This window comes from Sylvia atricapilla, chromosome 8 (assembly GCF_009819655.1).
Source record: "Sylvia atricapilla isolate bSylAtr1 chromosome 8, bSylAtr1.pri, whole genome shotgun sequence".
NCBI lineage: Eukaryota > Metazoa > Chordata > Aves > Passeriformes > Sylviidae > Sylvia > Sylvia atricapilla.
Window position 1 is genome coordinate 14,338,120 of NC_089147.1, and position 14,020 is coordinate 14,352,139.

The window sequence follows — 14,020 nt, forward strand, 5'->3', positions numbered from 1 at the left end:
TCACAATAGGTTGCACAGAGGCCCATGAAGGTGAGCATAGGCAAGGGAGGGGATGGGGAGGAGGGGGCAGTCTAGGGGAGTAGGGACAGACTTATGTGGCAGTCATGTGGCCCTGGGACAGGGACACACAAGGAATACAGTGCAGGAAAGGGTTTATTCAATTGGTACTGGTGCAATCGGCACAGTGCTGGGGGGTAACAGGGAAGAACACCTGGCTGTGCCAGAGCAGGCTAATTGTGCTGACAGCGTCCACCAGCACCCAGGGAGAAGCCGTGGTGACAGTGGCAGTGGAAGGAGCCATGGCTGTTGTGGCAGATATGGTCGCAAGGGCCAGGCTGTGCTTGGCACTCATCTATGTCTGGGAAAGAAGGGGAAAAGGTCAGAGCTGTGCCAAGGGAGTGTCTGGCATGGGTGGGGCAAGGGATGGAGAGGGCATGAGGGGGGCAGCTCCAGGGCTAGGTGAACCTGGAACACCAAGGCCATTGCTTGGTGCCAAGCCTGCTGCGTGGCAGATGTCCTTACTCCACCAACTCCTGCACAGCCACAGTCTGTGCATTCTGCCCCCCAGCACTAGGGCTGTGAGCACAACTGGGCACCCCTGATCATCTCTGCTGCCAGGCAGCCTGGGAGCACCAGGCAGCAGCAGGTGGCTGGGCACTGCAGATACTCACCCAGGCACCGGCTGGCAGCCGGATCAAGGGGTCGGAAGCCTGGGTGGCAGAGGCAGGTGTGTGCCCCAGGGGTGTTGATGCAGAGCTGGCTGCAGTTGTGCAAGCCCTGAGCACACTCGTCGATGTCTGGTGGGGTAAAGAAAGCAGTGTAGGGTTACAGCATGCAGGGGGGAAAACCAGCACAGCCTTGTTACTGGAGTGCAGGCAGGGCTGCTTGCTGCACCCCAGCCCCTTCAGAGCTGCGCATTTTGCTGTAGTCCCAGTGCAGAGCTGGGCCAGGGGCACTATCACCCTCCAGCCAGCTTCCAGCCCTGGGTGGGAAGAGCTGGGGCAGCTCCCCCTCCTGGGTTCCCTCCCCGTGCTGCCCCAGGGCAGGGTGAGCAGAAGCACAAGCACAGCCCTGGCTCGCAGAGCTCATCAGACCAGGTTAATAGATGGGATACAGTTTATTGGGGGTTCTCTGGGAGAGTGGCTGGAAGACTGGTGGGACTAAGCAGGGTCCGACTCCAAACAGTAGGGTCAATATGTTAAAAAACAGACCAGGAGGATTCTGCCCCTGCAGGGCCGGGAAGACCCTCCTCTGCCGGGGCTGGGGAGGTGGTTCCTGTCACCGAGGAGGGGGCAGGCAAAGCACACACGTCGCAGGCCAAACCAGCAGGCACATGGTACAGTATCGAGGCGACGGAGCAAGCGACCACCGGGGAGGTGCCAGCGTGGCAGGAATAGCACTGGGGCAGTGGGATGTGCAGGGGAAGGGGCACTTCCAGGCTGCCCCACCAGAGATGGTGCACAGGACAGCCAGGTCTGGGACTGTCCCACTGAAGATCAACCCAGTCTGTCCCAGCTGGCATTTCCCGGGTGGTTCGACGTGGACAGAAAAAGAGAGACAGGCAGAGGCCAGCCCATCCTTCCACCAAGGCTGCTCTGGCATGTTACGGGCAGGGGTTAAAGTGCATAGAGACAAAGGCAGAGTCCGAGGACTAGAGGGAGGAGGGCACTGTGGGGGAGCCCAGGCCAGCTCCCAGCAGAGGGGTATCCCCCAAAAAAGGCCACTTGAGCTGCACAGAGAAAGAGAGAAGGAATAAGAGAGAAAAAGAGAAAGAGAAGGGGAGTCAGTGGCAGCTCAGCAGGACGCACAGACAAACAGACACAGAACCAGGGTGGAGATGGCTGGGCTGCCATCTGACAGGTTGCAGGCTGTGGCCTGGCCTTTGTCAGGGGTGCAGTAGCATCCCAAGGTGGTGCTTTGGGGCTGATGCCAGCTGGCATGGGGTCAGGGTGTTCCAGCTGTCACTCACCCACACAAGCTGTGCCATCCTCATTCGGCTCAAAGCCCCGGCTGCAGCGCTTGTTGCTGCGACAGCGATACCCTCCATAGGTGTTGATGCAGATGGGCTTTTCCCGGGGACAGATGAAGGGGAACTCAATGCACTCATTTGTGTCTGCAAGAGGGTCCTCAGTGTGAGACATCTGGGCAGAGAGCTTGGGCTGCCAGCCCCTCCAGTTCCCTTGGAACATTGGATGGTCACCCCAGTGGTAGCCATGCTAAAGCCATACCTCCACCCAGGAGGCTCACAGCATGGCCACAGCTGCCTTGCTGCATCTCTGCTACCCTCCATTGCTCATGGCTGCAGCACAAAGCCTGCCACATGCCAGCCATGCCTCCTGCCCCAGCACAATGCTCCCGCTGCTCCCTGTGATGCCATGGTGCCCCCCTGGAGCTGTACTGCTGTCCCATTCCCAGGCCATGTGCCAGGCAGGCAGCTGTATCTGGCACTGAGCCCTGTGGCAGGCAGCCACCTCCCAGTCTCAGAGTGTCCCCCATGGGGCTATGCTACAGCATCCTGGGTACAGGCACACCTGTGCTTCCAGCAGCCACTCACCTACACAGCGTCCATTCTCGTGCTGGGAGAATCCCTGCCCGCACTGCATTTGGAAAGAAGCAGAGACCACTGGGATGGGGAGGAATCAGCCCTGGGCAGCCACTGAGCCAGCAGAGCCCAGCCCCTTGTCTCTGTCCCCAAAGTCTCACACCCTACACCCACACCTGGTCTCACCTCCAGCGGGGCAGGCATGAGTGGCTCCTCCACATCCAGAGGGTAGGGAATCTCCAGGACAGAGTTGGTCTCACTGCTCGCCACAGCTCGTGACACCACGCGGCCATCTGGCCAAGTCACCTCCAGGCTGCTGGCTTCGTCACGTCCTGCAGGCGGGCAGCCCATCAAAGGGAGGGTCTCCAGGGTGGGCTGGGGCTGAAAGGAGGCCAGTGGGGTGGTAGGGATGGGAGGGGCAAAGTCTCCCCTTGCTCCCTGAGCCTAGCTCCAGGTGCTCATGCTGACAGCCCACACACATGGATGTATTCTGAGGGGCACACATGGGGACAATGGGATGACACCCCTGCAGGCGTGGCTGCTGGACATGCTGCACCAGAGGAGAGTTAAAGGGAAGAGAAAGCCCTACTGCCTGGGCAAAGCAGCTCAGGGGATGGGGAAGAGGGCAGCTGCCCCTTGCAGCACAGCTGCAGTGGCTGGACACCCTGCCCACAGCCTTGCACAGAGCCCACCATACCTAGGGTGACAGGCATAGATGGTTACTGTGCTGCAGGACACCGGGGCAGCAAACATGGCCCCTGCCCTGTGGAGTGCCAGGGAAGGCTGGGGGTGGAGGCAGCCCCTTGACCCTCTAGCTCACCCAGTCCAAAGTGTGCCACAGGCTCCATCTCGCAGAGATAGCCGGAGCCACCGTCAATGATGCGCAGGTGGGCCCCGCTGCGCCGAGTGAACAGCACGACTTTGGCCCCCCGGGCAAAGGCCCCAAAGCGGGTACGGGGGATGACACGCAGCCAGTTGTTGCTGGTGCCCTGCAAGGGGAGGAGGGAGCAGAGACACTGAGCTGGGAGTGATAGAAGAGAGGCGTACAACATGAGGAATCCCTGCTTGACTCACCTGGGTGCCCTTGAAGATGGAGATTGGCTGTGCCATGGACTCGCCATGGGATAGGATGAGGTCCAGCATCCCATCGCCATCAAAATCTGTCACTGCACCTCCTGCAAGGACAGAATCATGTTCTGCCTGAGGCCTGGCCCCATGTCTCCCAACATTAGACCTTGCTGCTTCTGTGACCTTCCACTGGCAATGGCAGGACTTCCAGCCACACAGGGACAAAAGGGAATATGGGGTGATACCAGCGCAGGAGTGTGGTTGGCATCCTGTAATCAGGTGCATTGGCACCCTGGGCAGTGGAGGGGACAGGCAGTGCCTGGAGGGCTGTGGGCCACAGGGAGGTGCCTGACCTCCTCCCGAATGCAGAGGCTGGCTTTGAGCAGTGGACACCCCGGAAGAGGCTCTTCCACAGTGCCTCTGGGGTACTGGAGATGGCACTGTTGGCTGGGTGTGGGGAGAAAGCATGGAGCCATTCCTGGGTGATGGAAGCTCCAGTCTGCTGGTGGGGAGCAGGCAGATAACCAGGTGTGTGGCTCCTCAGGCATGGAAGGTGCCAAGCAGTGCTGTGCCAAAGCGGGGTGGACCCACCCGTGCCCCGTCCCTCGGGCTCCAGTGCGTCCCCTGGATTCAGCTCTTCCACGATGGGATCTGAGTGTTCTCTGCGGATGAGCCTGCCAAGGACACACACAGGGTATTAATACCAGCCCTGCAGCCCTCAGAACCTTCCTGGGCATGTGAGTCCCCTCCTGCAGAATCATGCTAGGGGTGACAGCCCTGGTGGCTACAGCCTGTGGATGGGGGATGTGACTGTCCCCTGCCTGTTGCCACATCCCCACTCTATGCAGGGACAACAGGAGTTTCATGAGAGTTTTTACATCTGAACTGCAGAGTAGCAACACTATCTGTAGCATCCCTCTGGAACCTGGACATGTCTCCAAAGGCCTCCTTGCAAAACCTTTGCCCTCTATCCACCCACAAGTGCAAGCATTGGGTAGAAAACCAGTTCCCACCACTCTACACACCAGGCAAGGAGGTAATTACACGGAAGTAATGAAGAATTGACCCCCACAATTAACAGGAGCCATGAACAAGCTTCCACACGGCTGCTAATCAGCGGTGCTGGGGACCCCAGGGGCTGCTGCAGGCACGATCACAGTGGCTGGTAATGATGCCAGGAAGGGCTCAGTCACGACGCCTTTTATGAGCTGAGCCCGAGCCGTGGCACTGCTGGAGAGGAGCCCTGTGAGCCTGGCTGTGCTGTGAGGGCTGCTCGACTCCCCGAGCAGTGTGCAGGCTCCCCGGCCCCAGCCGGCTCCTACCGGAACAGGCGGTTGGCGGAGGAGCCGCGGTAAGCGATGTTGTTGAAGAAAACCTCCAGCTCCTGGTCATTGTCAAAGTCGGCCGCGATGACGGTGCGGACAGGGGAAGGCATGGAGAACTTGGGGGTGGCGATGTCCTGTACGGGCACAGCCTGACAATAGGCACAGGAAGCAGGACACCTGGGTCCTGCTTTGATGCCTCGGGTCTCCTCCTCGCTGGCAAGTGGGGCTCAAGGACAATTCAGAGTGAAGCCAGCCCCCCTGGCCGAGGTGGCTCAGTGGCAGAGCCATCAGTGTGGGGGGCTCCCAGCCCTCACCCGGAATCGGACTCGCCCGGGAGCTCCACTCTGCAGGTAGAGGCGGTGCGGCCCGTTCCAGTTGCCATAGACGATGTCCACCCGGCCGTCGCGGTTGAAGTCAGCCAGCGCCACACCGCGTCCGTGCTGGTAGGGGTCATCCAGCCCTGCGGAACCGCAAGGGGACAGGGGGAGACGGGAACCCCTCCCTGCCTCCTCGATCCCAGCACACCTCCTAGGATGTGCTCCATCGTCCCCAGACAGGCCCTCCACGCGCGGGGTTACATCCCCGCCCTCATGGATGCCCCGATGCATCTCAGCCACTGCGCAGTGGTCAGTGGGGCTCTGGGTCCTTAGGGCTGTCCCCTCCTCCCCCGCATTCATCCAGGGCAGGCAGGGACAGGCAGAGGAACCCTGATATCCCCAGCGCCCGTGTGTTCGCCCCCATCTTTCCTACTCACCCACAGCAGCTGCCACGTCCTTGTACGTCCCGTCTCCCCGGTTGTGAAAGAGGAAATTTGGGCTGTTCTCATTACCGCAGAATATGTCAGAGGCACTGTCACTCAGGATGGGGCCCACGGCCACCCCACGGCCCCCTGGGGACAGTAGCCCGGGGTGAGGGGACAGCTGCCCCACGGGAGTTTGTGCTCTCCGTGCTCCCTCAGTGTTGCCCACACAGTGCTCCCAAGCAAACCCCCACACCCGCAGTGTCCCATTCTTGCCCACCTCCAGCCCCTCTCATCACGAGCTAATTGGGCCTGGCAGCCGTTTGTGTCACTCCCAACCCTAATCACTGCCATCACCATGGTGACAACACTGCTAATTAGTGCCAATTTACCGCTGGGGTACGCAGCAGTCCCCACGGTGGTGTGCCAGCACGGAGCGCAGGCGGGCTTGTTCCCCCCGATGCCTAACCCCGCTGCCTGCCCTAGGGATGCTGTGAGCTCTGGAGGGATCGGCCCCGGTGATGGTGGGCGCAGGGGTCCTGCCGGGCGTGCATCCCATGGTCCTGGTCCCTTCCAAGGGCCGTGGGGCTGCCACTAGATGGGGCAGTCAGGCAGCCCAACGCGTGGCACGGACCTCCGGCTGCACTGCCCCGTCACAGCGCGATTCGCCACGCCCGTCAGCGCCCCGGCCCCTCCGCAGGGCCACAGCAGCCGGCTGTACCTGTGTACTTGCTGACGCCAGCCTGGGGGGCCACATCCACCAGCACCACGACACCACGGGCAGGGTCACTGGCAGCCACATCCATCTCAATCAGGGCATGAGGGCCCACGTTGCCGCTGGCATAGTTGGCGATGTAGATGGAGTACCTGCCGGAGCCCTGCAGCCGGCAGCACCGCCTCAGCACCCACCCACCCACAACTCCTCTCCACGGGACCGCAGGATGCCTGCTGTGAATGCTCTTATTACTCCCCAGGAGCAGGGACTGCTACCATGTGCCGAGCCCACAGCAAAAAGTGTCCCAGAAGTAGGGATGTGCTCCATTACCCCCAGGAGCTCTCTGGTCAGGGGTGGCACGGGGCATGTCATTCCCCCTCCCAGCATCCCCCGTGTGCCAGGTCCTCCCAATTTCCACCGCCTCTTTTGTCCCGTGCAGTAGCTGCACCCTGATTTAGCGATAATAATTTGGAAACAAACCGCTGGAGGAGGAGGACGAAGAAAGAGCAGGTGACAGGAACATAAATCACCTCGACATGCACGATTATCAGCTGGTGGTGACCGTGTGGACAGGCATGCACAGTCTCTACAGCTGGAGGCGCTGCTAGCCCTGACAGTCAACGGGCGGCTGGGGGAACCCTTGGCCCAAGCAGGGTATGGGATGGACAAGGGGAGAGGGGCCCCAGGACTCCACTGGAGGGCCACTGAGAGTGGGAAGGGGGCAGAGATGCCCGTGTCTGCAGAACCCTGCCTGCTCACCGTCCGGTCCACGCAGGCAACAGAACGCCCAGCAAAGCGGCTGGCCACGTCCCGGTTCACCTCGTCACTCAGGATGTCCTCCCAGCGCCCATTGCGGAGCTTGAAAAGCTTGTCTGTGTAGGTGGCCATGCCTGGGGAAGGGGGCACAGGTCAGTGGGCTCCAGCACCCTGCCTCCTCCTGAGGAGGGTGCTTTGCAGCAAGGTGGAAAAGGTACCCTTTTTCCAGAGCATCCCAAATATCTGCTGTCCCTGCAGCCCCCTACAGTGCCATAGAGCTGGGCTACTGCTGCTACAAGAGCCCCATGACCCTTAAAAGCCACTGGGAGACACACAGAAGAATCAACTCATTAAGCTAAAATATGTCCCAGTGGGGCACAGCCCTGTAGATCATCCCCAGGAAGGTTAAAAAAAAAATTAAAAAGAAATCGATTCAGTGGCAGGCAGTCAGCGAGCTGCACTGCTTGTGACAGCACCAATGGCAGAGCCTGATTTAGGGACAGGTGTGCCAGCAGCCACTGCCAGCCTGGGTAATTAGGAGCACTGGGAAGATAGATCTGCTGCCTGGAGGTCAGGGACACAGGGCAGAGCTGGGCTGGAGCAACAAGCCAGGGAGCTCTGGGGATTCCCAGTGCCAGCTTGGAGCACTTAAGTCTTGTTCCCATGACAGGCATGCCAGGAGCAGGGGCAGCACAAGAAAGGCAGGATTAGGCTTGACTTGCTGCAGCAGGCACAGGAGAGCCGTGAGACCAAAGGGCACAACTGCTGCAGGGCACAGCTGGGATTCACAGTGCAGGGTCCCTGTAGCAGGACAGGTGAGGGGGCGGAAGGGAATCTTCTGTCTCACTTGGGGTGCCACAAAAAGTACGATGGGCAGCTGGAAGTGCTGACTCGGTGGCTGGCTGGGCTCAGTGTCCCACCCGTGCTGCCATCAATCAATGCAGCCACTCAACTGAGAAATTAACTCCAGCCCGCACACATCCCTCACACGCCGAAGGTCGCGGGCAGCCGTGCCGGGGGCTCCCCCCGTGCCTGGGGCTGGGCTGCTGGCAGGGCTCACCAGAGAAGGCGTTGTTGGTGTTGAGGAAGTAGATCTCCTCGCGGCCATCGCCGTCGATGTCACAGGCTGTCACACCGATGGCGTTGCCCTGCCGGTCCCGCAGCGCATAGTACGGGGAGCCCCGCACATCCTCTGCCACGTTCACCAGCCGCCCCTGTGCCTTGTCGTACTTGAGCACCAGGTTGGGGCCATTGTACCTGGGAGTGCAAGCAGGGTTGTTGGCTTCCCAAGGCTTGGGGATGGGATGAAAGCCCCTGTCTCATCCCTGGGGGGCCACTGGGTGCAATGCTGGATTTTCCTAATGACAGGCACTACAGAGACCTGCATGGTCCATGTAGGACAAGGACCCTGTCAGGCATCCCATATCTGGAAACACCAGGAAAGCAGTGGGGGCCAGGCAGGTAGCAGTACAGGAAGGGGTGCAGCTCCCTGCTTGCAGAGCTTTCCCAGGGCAAGGAAACCGGCACACAGAGCAAATCCTCTCGGCATGGTGCGTCCCACTGGCTCCTTGCCCGCTCCTGCCCAACGCACCAGTAAACAAGTTATACAACGGGAATCACGACTGCTTACAAAACCCCAGCTGCCTTCTTGACTCAGCACAGCTGGGAGTGGTGGCCCAGACCCCTCCAGGTCTCCCAGTGCGGCCCATGTTTTCCTGCCTTGGTGAGGTTCAGAGCAGCAGCAGAGCCAGACTCTGAGTGCCTACCACTGTAGTGCCTCCATCCAGCTGAATGGGGTCTGTGAGGGTAAAGAACACTCTCTAGGTGGGCGCACCTGTGTGTGCAAGTGTCTTTGGGGAATGAGGTTGGTTGTGTGTACAGAGGTACCCTGCAGTAGCAGCTCACAGCAGTGCCAGTACACACACAGAACCTACAGGTCCTGACTCTTCCTGACCAGGGTTGGACCTGCTGGCAGCAGCTGCTCTGTGTCCAGCCCCACTTGGGCACTGGCAGCACAGCACATGGCTCCCTGCTTCCCTGGCTCCTGCCAGCCCTTCCCAGCTGTCACTCCGAAAAAGGACTGTAAAAAACCTCCAGCGAACTAACTGAATCTCCGGAGAGAGCTGAGTCCTGTCAGCAGAGCTGAGACGGCTTGGGGACACACTGGCTGTGCACTGCAGGGTGGACCCTGGCTGCTGGCAGCTGCCACCTCACAGAGGAGGGACTGATGGGGGCACTCACATGGTCCTATACAGGCACTCAGCTCTATCAACACATACACACAGATTCACTGGTGGGTGCACGCAGACCCTAACTCACCCACCTTTGTGCACAACCTCCTCCAGGTGGCCACAAGACCACAGAGGAGGAAGGAATTCCTGCCCCTGCAGGGCCACAAGTCCTGCCGTCACTGAAGCAATTAGGTGCACCACTCACCCTGCCACCACAATCTCGAAGTCGCCATCAGCATCCAGGTCAGTGACAGCCACGCCATAGTTGAGCTGTGTGGGGTTGCTGTCGTAGTCAGGCGGGAGAAGGCGGTGGGTGACTGCTGCAAACATGGGCTCACTGCGCTGGGAGCCCTCGCTGAGCCAGGCCAGGGACAGCAGGCACAGCGCCAGCATCCTGGACACCTGGGAGAGACCTACAGTCCATCAGCTCCAGGAGGAGACTCTGCTCCACAATGCCCAAGGAGCCCCACTGTCCTTGCATGGGAGATGCTCTCTTTTCACCCCTTGCCACAGCACCCCAGCCTGCACCACACCACCTGTCCCTTGACCCCTGGGCATTGTCACTCTGGCATCCCTGTGCATGGACTATCCTGGGAGCTGTTCACCCTTGAGACAAGATCATACCCCACTGAGCTGGGACTGAGCAGCAGCCCAGCCTTGGGAGCTCATCCTATTAGAGGGACTGAAGAGGCAGCAGGAGGGCTGTGGGGTGCTGACAAAGCTAGGCTCAGGCCCAGCTCATTCTGCCCTAAGGCACCACTGGCATCCAAGATCCCGGTAAGTCAAAATGTCAATCACTGCTCCCTTTGGCAGGGTCAGAGGAAGAAGACATTCACTGGCCAGCAGAGTCTGTCTTCTGTCCCATTGGCCTTCCAGAGCTGGGGAAGTTCACAGGGAGAACATAGGGATGCTTTATCAGGTTACTCCCACATGCCTCAGTTTCCCCATCCTGCTGGAACTGTTCCTCCCAGGGCTTCTGCAGGGAGAGCTCCTTCCAGGCTGGCCAGGGAAGGCTTCTGCACAGGGATGCAGCCATGAAAAGATGCTGGGAGGAACAGGAGACTGGGAGGAGAGGCTCATTTAACCTGGACTGCAGAGGACAGCGTCTGCCAGCACTGCTGGCAAGGCTGCAGGGATTTTGGAGCTGGCTCTGACCTGGCTGTAACACAGGTGATGAGTAAGATGGCACTCAGGAGAGCAACCCCTCACCCCAGGCCAGGCAGTTACCTACAGAGGGGAAGAGCCCAGAAATGAGCTGTGTCCCCTCCAGGCTACGGTCATGATCCTACATGCCCGTGTTCCAGCTGGGACAAAAAGCAGCCTGGTCCTGTTCTTGCAAACTGGAGGGGTGGTTGGGGCACCTGGCCTGCAAGGGGACAATGCTTCATGTGGCTGTGCCATCTCCCTGGGCAGGACTGCCCTCCCCAACCAGAACAGTCCCCCTGTACAGGAGAATGACCCCACTGCCAGCTGATCCCCATGCTGTTGGATTCCAACAGCAAGCCAAGGAAGCTGTGGCAGCCATGTGGTACCACATATGCCCAGCATGGAGAGGGGAGGGTGCCCAAGATTTAGACCCCAGCAGACCCACTGGGTTGTGGAGAACAGCCTGCTGCTGCCTCCCCTGAGGATGGGAATGGTCTCAAGGCTCTTTGGGGGCCAGGATTCCCCTGCCATAACTAAATAGCTTCCAGGCCCACATGGCTGGGCAGGAAGGGGCTGTTCTCCAGCTGCAGAGGAAACCTTAACCCTATTGCCCACAACACCCAGAGCCCTGTATTCCATTGCACCAGTCTGCTCCCCTTTCCTCTCTAACGCCATCTGCACCCTGGGTACAGCTTCAAGGGTAGATGTGGGTGTGTCTCGAGCTCTACCCTGGGCTGCTTCTATTCTCTTCCTGTGCCTATTACCCCGCCGTACTGTCTGGAGCAGCTCTTGAGGGGTAGGAGCCTTTCCCTGGTGTAGGGGTCCTATTCAAGACACATGTGATGGGGACAGGGTTCATTGGGTTGTTCAGGGATGGAAAAGTCCCTGGGTGTCACTCTGCAGTGCCAGACAGTGAAGGAGGGGGAGCCTTTGCCACAGCCCCGTGGTTACCAAAATGAGCATGGGGGAGAGCCACTGACATTGTGGACATATGGGTGCAAGGCTGCCACATAAGCCCCTGGCCCTTCAGAGCAGTGCTGCCTCATTCCCAGCCACAGCCAGATGATGGGTGGCTGTCCCCAGGCCATTGGCAGGGCTCCCTATCTTTCCCCACTTCAGCTCCCACTCCCCAGAGTTTGGACTATTACCCAGGTGCCCCACCCGCCTCATACAGCTGCAGCTGAAAACCCTCCAAGCTGGATGGAACTTTTCCAGTAGGAAACAATGTTCCTGATTGGAGACAAAAGGCTTTTCCCAGTGGATCCAGTGCTTGGTGCCATGGGGAAGAGATGTCCAGCCCGGAGCCAGGCCATTTTGGGAAGGGGAAGGGAAGGAGACTGAGACTCTGCATGTCAGATGCAGAAGGGCCTCATCATTCCCAGCATGCTTTTGATAGAACCACAGTCCCAGCATGAAGCTTTACCTGAGGTTTGAGGCTATGGGTTCTGCCTACAGGGGCAGACCTCAATCTATCTTGTTCCAGCAGAGTCACATCCTGGCTTGTGTTGTGGCATCTGGTGGCAAGGTCACCCCAGGGTGCTTCCTCAGTATGGTTAGTGACACAAAGCCAAGGTGCCAAGCAGGGGCTGAGGATGCCACAAGCACCCAAGCAGAGTGCAGCCAGGCAGCCCAGGGGGAGGTGCTGGCCCCATGGCAGAGATGCAGCATGTGGGATTCATCTGAGCGCATGCAGTGCTGTGATTGACAGTGTCCAGTGGGGAGCGTGGGATGGGACTGGAAAGGGACCATGGGACAGGCAGGCAGCTGTACCCCAGACCTCTCACTACAAGCGGGGAGATGCTGTTTCCAGATCTCCTCATTGTACGCACATGAACATCCTCAGCTCCCAGTCTACATCATGGGGAAGGTGAATGTCAGGTCCCTGTGTGGCCACCCCATCCTGCATGTCACTGTGACATTGCTGCCCTCCACACCACGCACCCCAGTGATGTCATGCTCCACCACTGCAGCAACATCCCGTTTTGGGCCGCAGTCACCTTCAGCACCTCTACGACATTTCCTGACATCATGCAGCAAGGGCCTCACTGCACCCCAAAAGCACTCCGAAGCAGTGACAACATGGTGACCTCAAAGCACCTCATGCCACCATGCTGCATATGCCCCAGTAACATCATATTCTCATTCCTTGCATTCACAGGCTGCCAAAGCTGTACCTGCCTGGGCAGAGGACAGGCAGGAGATGTCCCACAGACCCAGCAGATCCCTCTTCCACCGCGGCTGGGCTGCTCAGAGTACTAGCAGTGCCCCTGCACAGCTCCTCAATCCCAAGCAGCCCAGAACCTGCAGTGCCTCTGCTCCAGCCAAAGCCCATGAGCCTGGGTCCTGCTGCGACGTCTGCTTGCTGCTGTGAGCCTGGCCCTCCCATGCAGGACTCCTCAGTGCTGGACCTGGCAGGCTGGGGCTCAGCCAGCAGCAGCTAATGCAGTGTGGAGATGAGCAGTCAGCTTAGCCTTTGAGCTCACCCCAAAGGGACTTCAGCTCCTTGGGGGGCTCAGGCCCAGCAGCACACATCCAGCCCCTTCCCACGCAGGCAGGTACATGGCTGGACCCCTCTGCTGACTGCCCCCCGCTCCTCCACGGGCTCAGACACCACCAAGCACAAGTGCCACTGCAAAGAGGGGCTGTCTCTTGCTGCTCACAGTTCTGCTGCCCCTGTCAGCGCGCCCCAGTCCCAGCACACACACCCCCTCCATCACTGTGCAGCCTCTTCAGCACGATCCTCCCCAGCCCAGCATCCTTCCGTCCCCATCCCATCCTTCTTCCCGCTCCCTCCCGGCTCACTACCCCGCATCCCCTCCACGCCACGGGGACAGGCTACATGCCCGCGGTCCCGCTCCGCCCTCCACCAACTTCTCCCCGGGCCGGTGACCGTACCGGAGTTGAGAGCCGCCCCTCCCCGCCCCGGGAAACTTCGCGGAGCGGCAAAACCACACCGCTACTCACGGGCCAGGGGGGCCGCCCGGCGACCCCACGGCGGCGGGAGCGCATCCCACACCGCCGCCTCGCCGCCCGCCGCGCCTCCCGCCTCCGCCGGCTCCGCTCCCGGCTCCCGACGGGGCCGCTCCGGCCGCGCGGCGCCTTAAGAACGGGCGGCGGCGGCGGCGGCGAGCGGGGCGGGGGCGCCGCTGCCAATGGGGAGCGCGGGGTGGGGCCGGCCGCCGCCAGGTCCGGCCCCGCGGTGCTGCGGGGCGGGGGGTACCGGGGAGCATCGCCCCGGGCACCGGGAGGAGGAGGGCGTCCCGAGTCCGGGATGCCGGAGCCACGGCCGAGAGAGCTGCGTGGCCACGGCGGGCGGTGTGTCCCGACTCCTCAACTCCTGCAAGGGCAGCTGGCGTGATGAACTGACCAGAGCCAGGGGCCTGACACGGCCTGGGGGCGGCGACGGTCGGGCACAGGAGGAGGAAAGAGAACGGAGCTGGGCACCCCCAGTAGTAGTGCAACACTATTTTCTTGGAAGGGCAAGGGAGAACAGTTTTA

The 14,020-nt window shown here is 60.4% G+C and overlaps 1 protein-coding gene across 4 annotated transcripts; it reads right to left on the reverse strand.

Annotated features, from left to right (window-relative positions):
• Positions 1-143: 143 nt before the first annotated feature.
• CRTAC1 (cartilage acidic protein 1) lies at positions 144-13,587 on the reverse strand. 4 transcript variants are annotated; one of them, XM_066323753.1, is made up of 16 exons: positions 13,487-13,587; positions 9,582-9,778; positions 8,206-8,402; positions 7,149-7,279; positions 6,396-6,552; positions 5,690-5,824; positions 5,250-5,395; positions 4,933-5,069; positions 4,202-4,284; positions 3,617-3,717; positions 3,363-3,531; positions 2,729-2,874; positions 2,555-2,597; positions 1,970-2,113; positions 672-797; positions 144-358 (listed from the first exon to the last, which is right to left on the reverse strand). In XM_066323753.1, the coding sequence occupies exons 1-16, from the start codon at positions 13,529-13,531 to the stop codon at positions 231-233; spliced, it is 2,085 nt and encodes a 694-aa protein (XP_066179850.1). In that variant the 5' UTR covers positions 13,532-13,587; the 3' UTR covers positions 144-230. The 4 variants fall into 4 exon arrangements, with proteins under 4 accessions (XP_066179850.1, XP_066179852.1, XP_066179851.1 ...); XM_066323755.1 differs by lacking the exon at positions 2,555-2,597 and having other exon boundaries at positions 270-358; XM_066323754.1 differs by lacking the exons at positions 144-358; positions 672-797 and adding an exon at positions 1,444-1,729.
• Between the last annotated feature and the right edge of the window lie 433 nt (positions 13,588-14,020).

Bases quoted from the DNA above. Each gene is read 5' to 3' on its own strand.
- CRTAC1 (XM_066323753.1), bottom strand. From the start codon at position 13,531: ATGCGCTCCCGCCGCCGTGGGGTCGCCGGGCGGCCCCCCTGGCCC. The intron at 5,070-5,249 runs GTGAGGGCTGGG...GTGCCCGTACAG, and splicing joins CCGGGCGAGTCCGATTCCGG to GACATCGCCACCCCCAAGTT. The intron at 3,532-3,616 runs GTGAGTCAAGCA...CTCCCCTTGCAG, and splicing joins CCATCTTCAAGGGCACCCAG to GGCACCAGCAACAACTGGCT.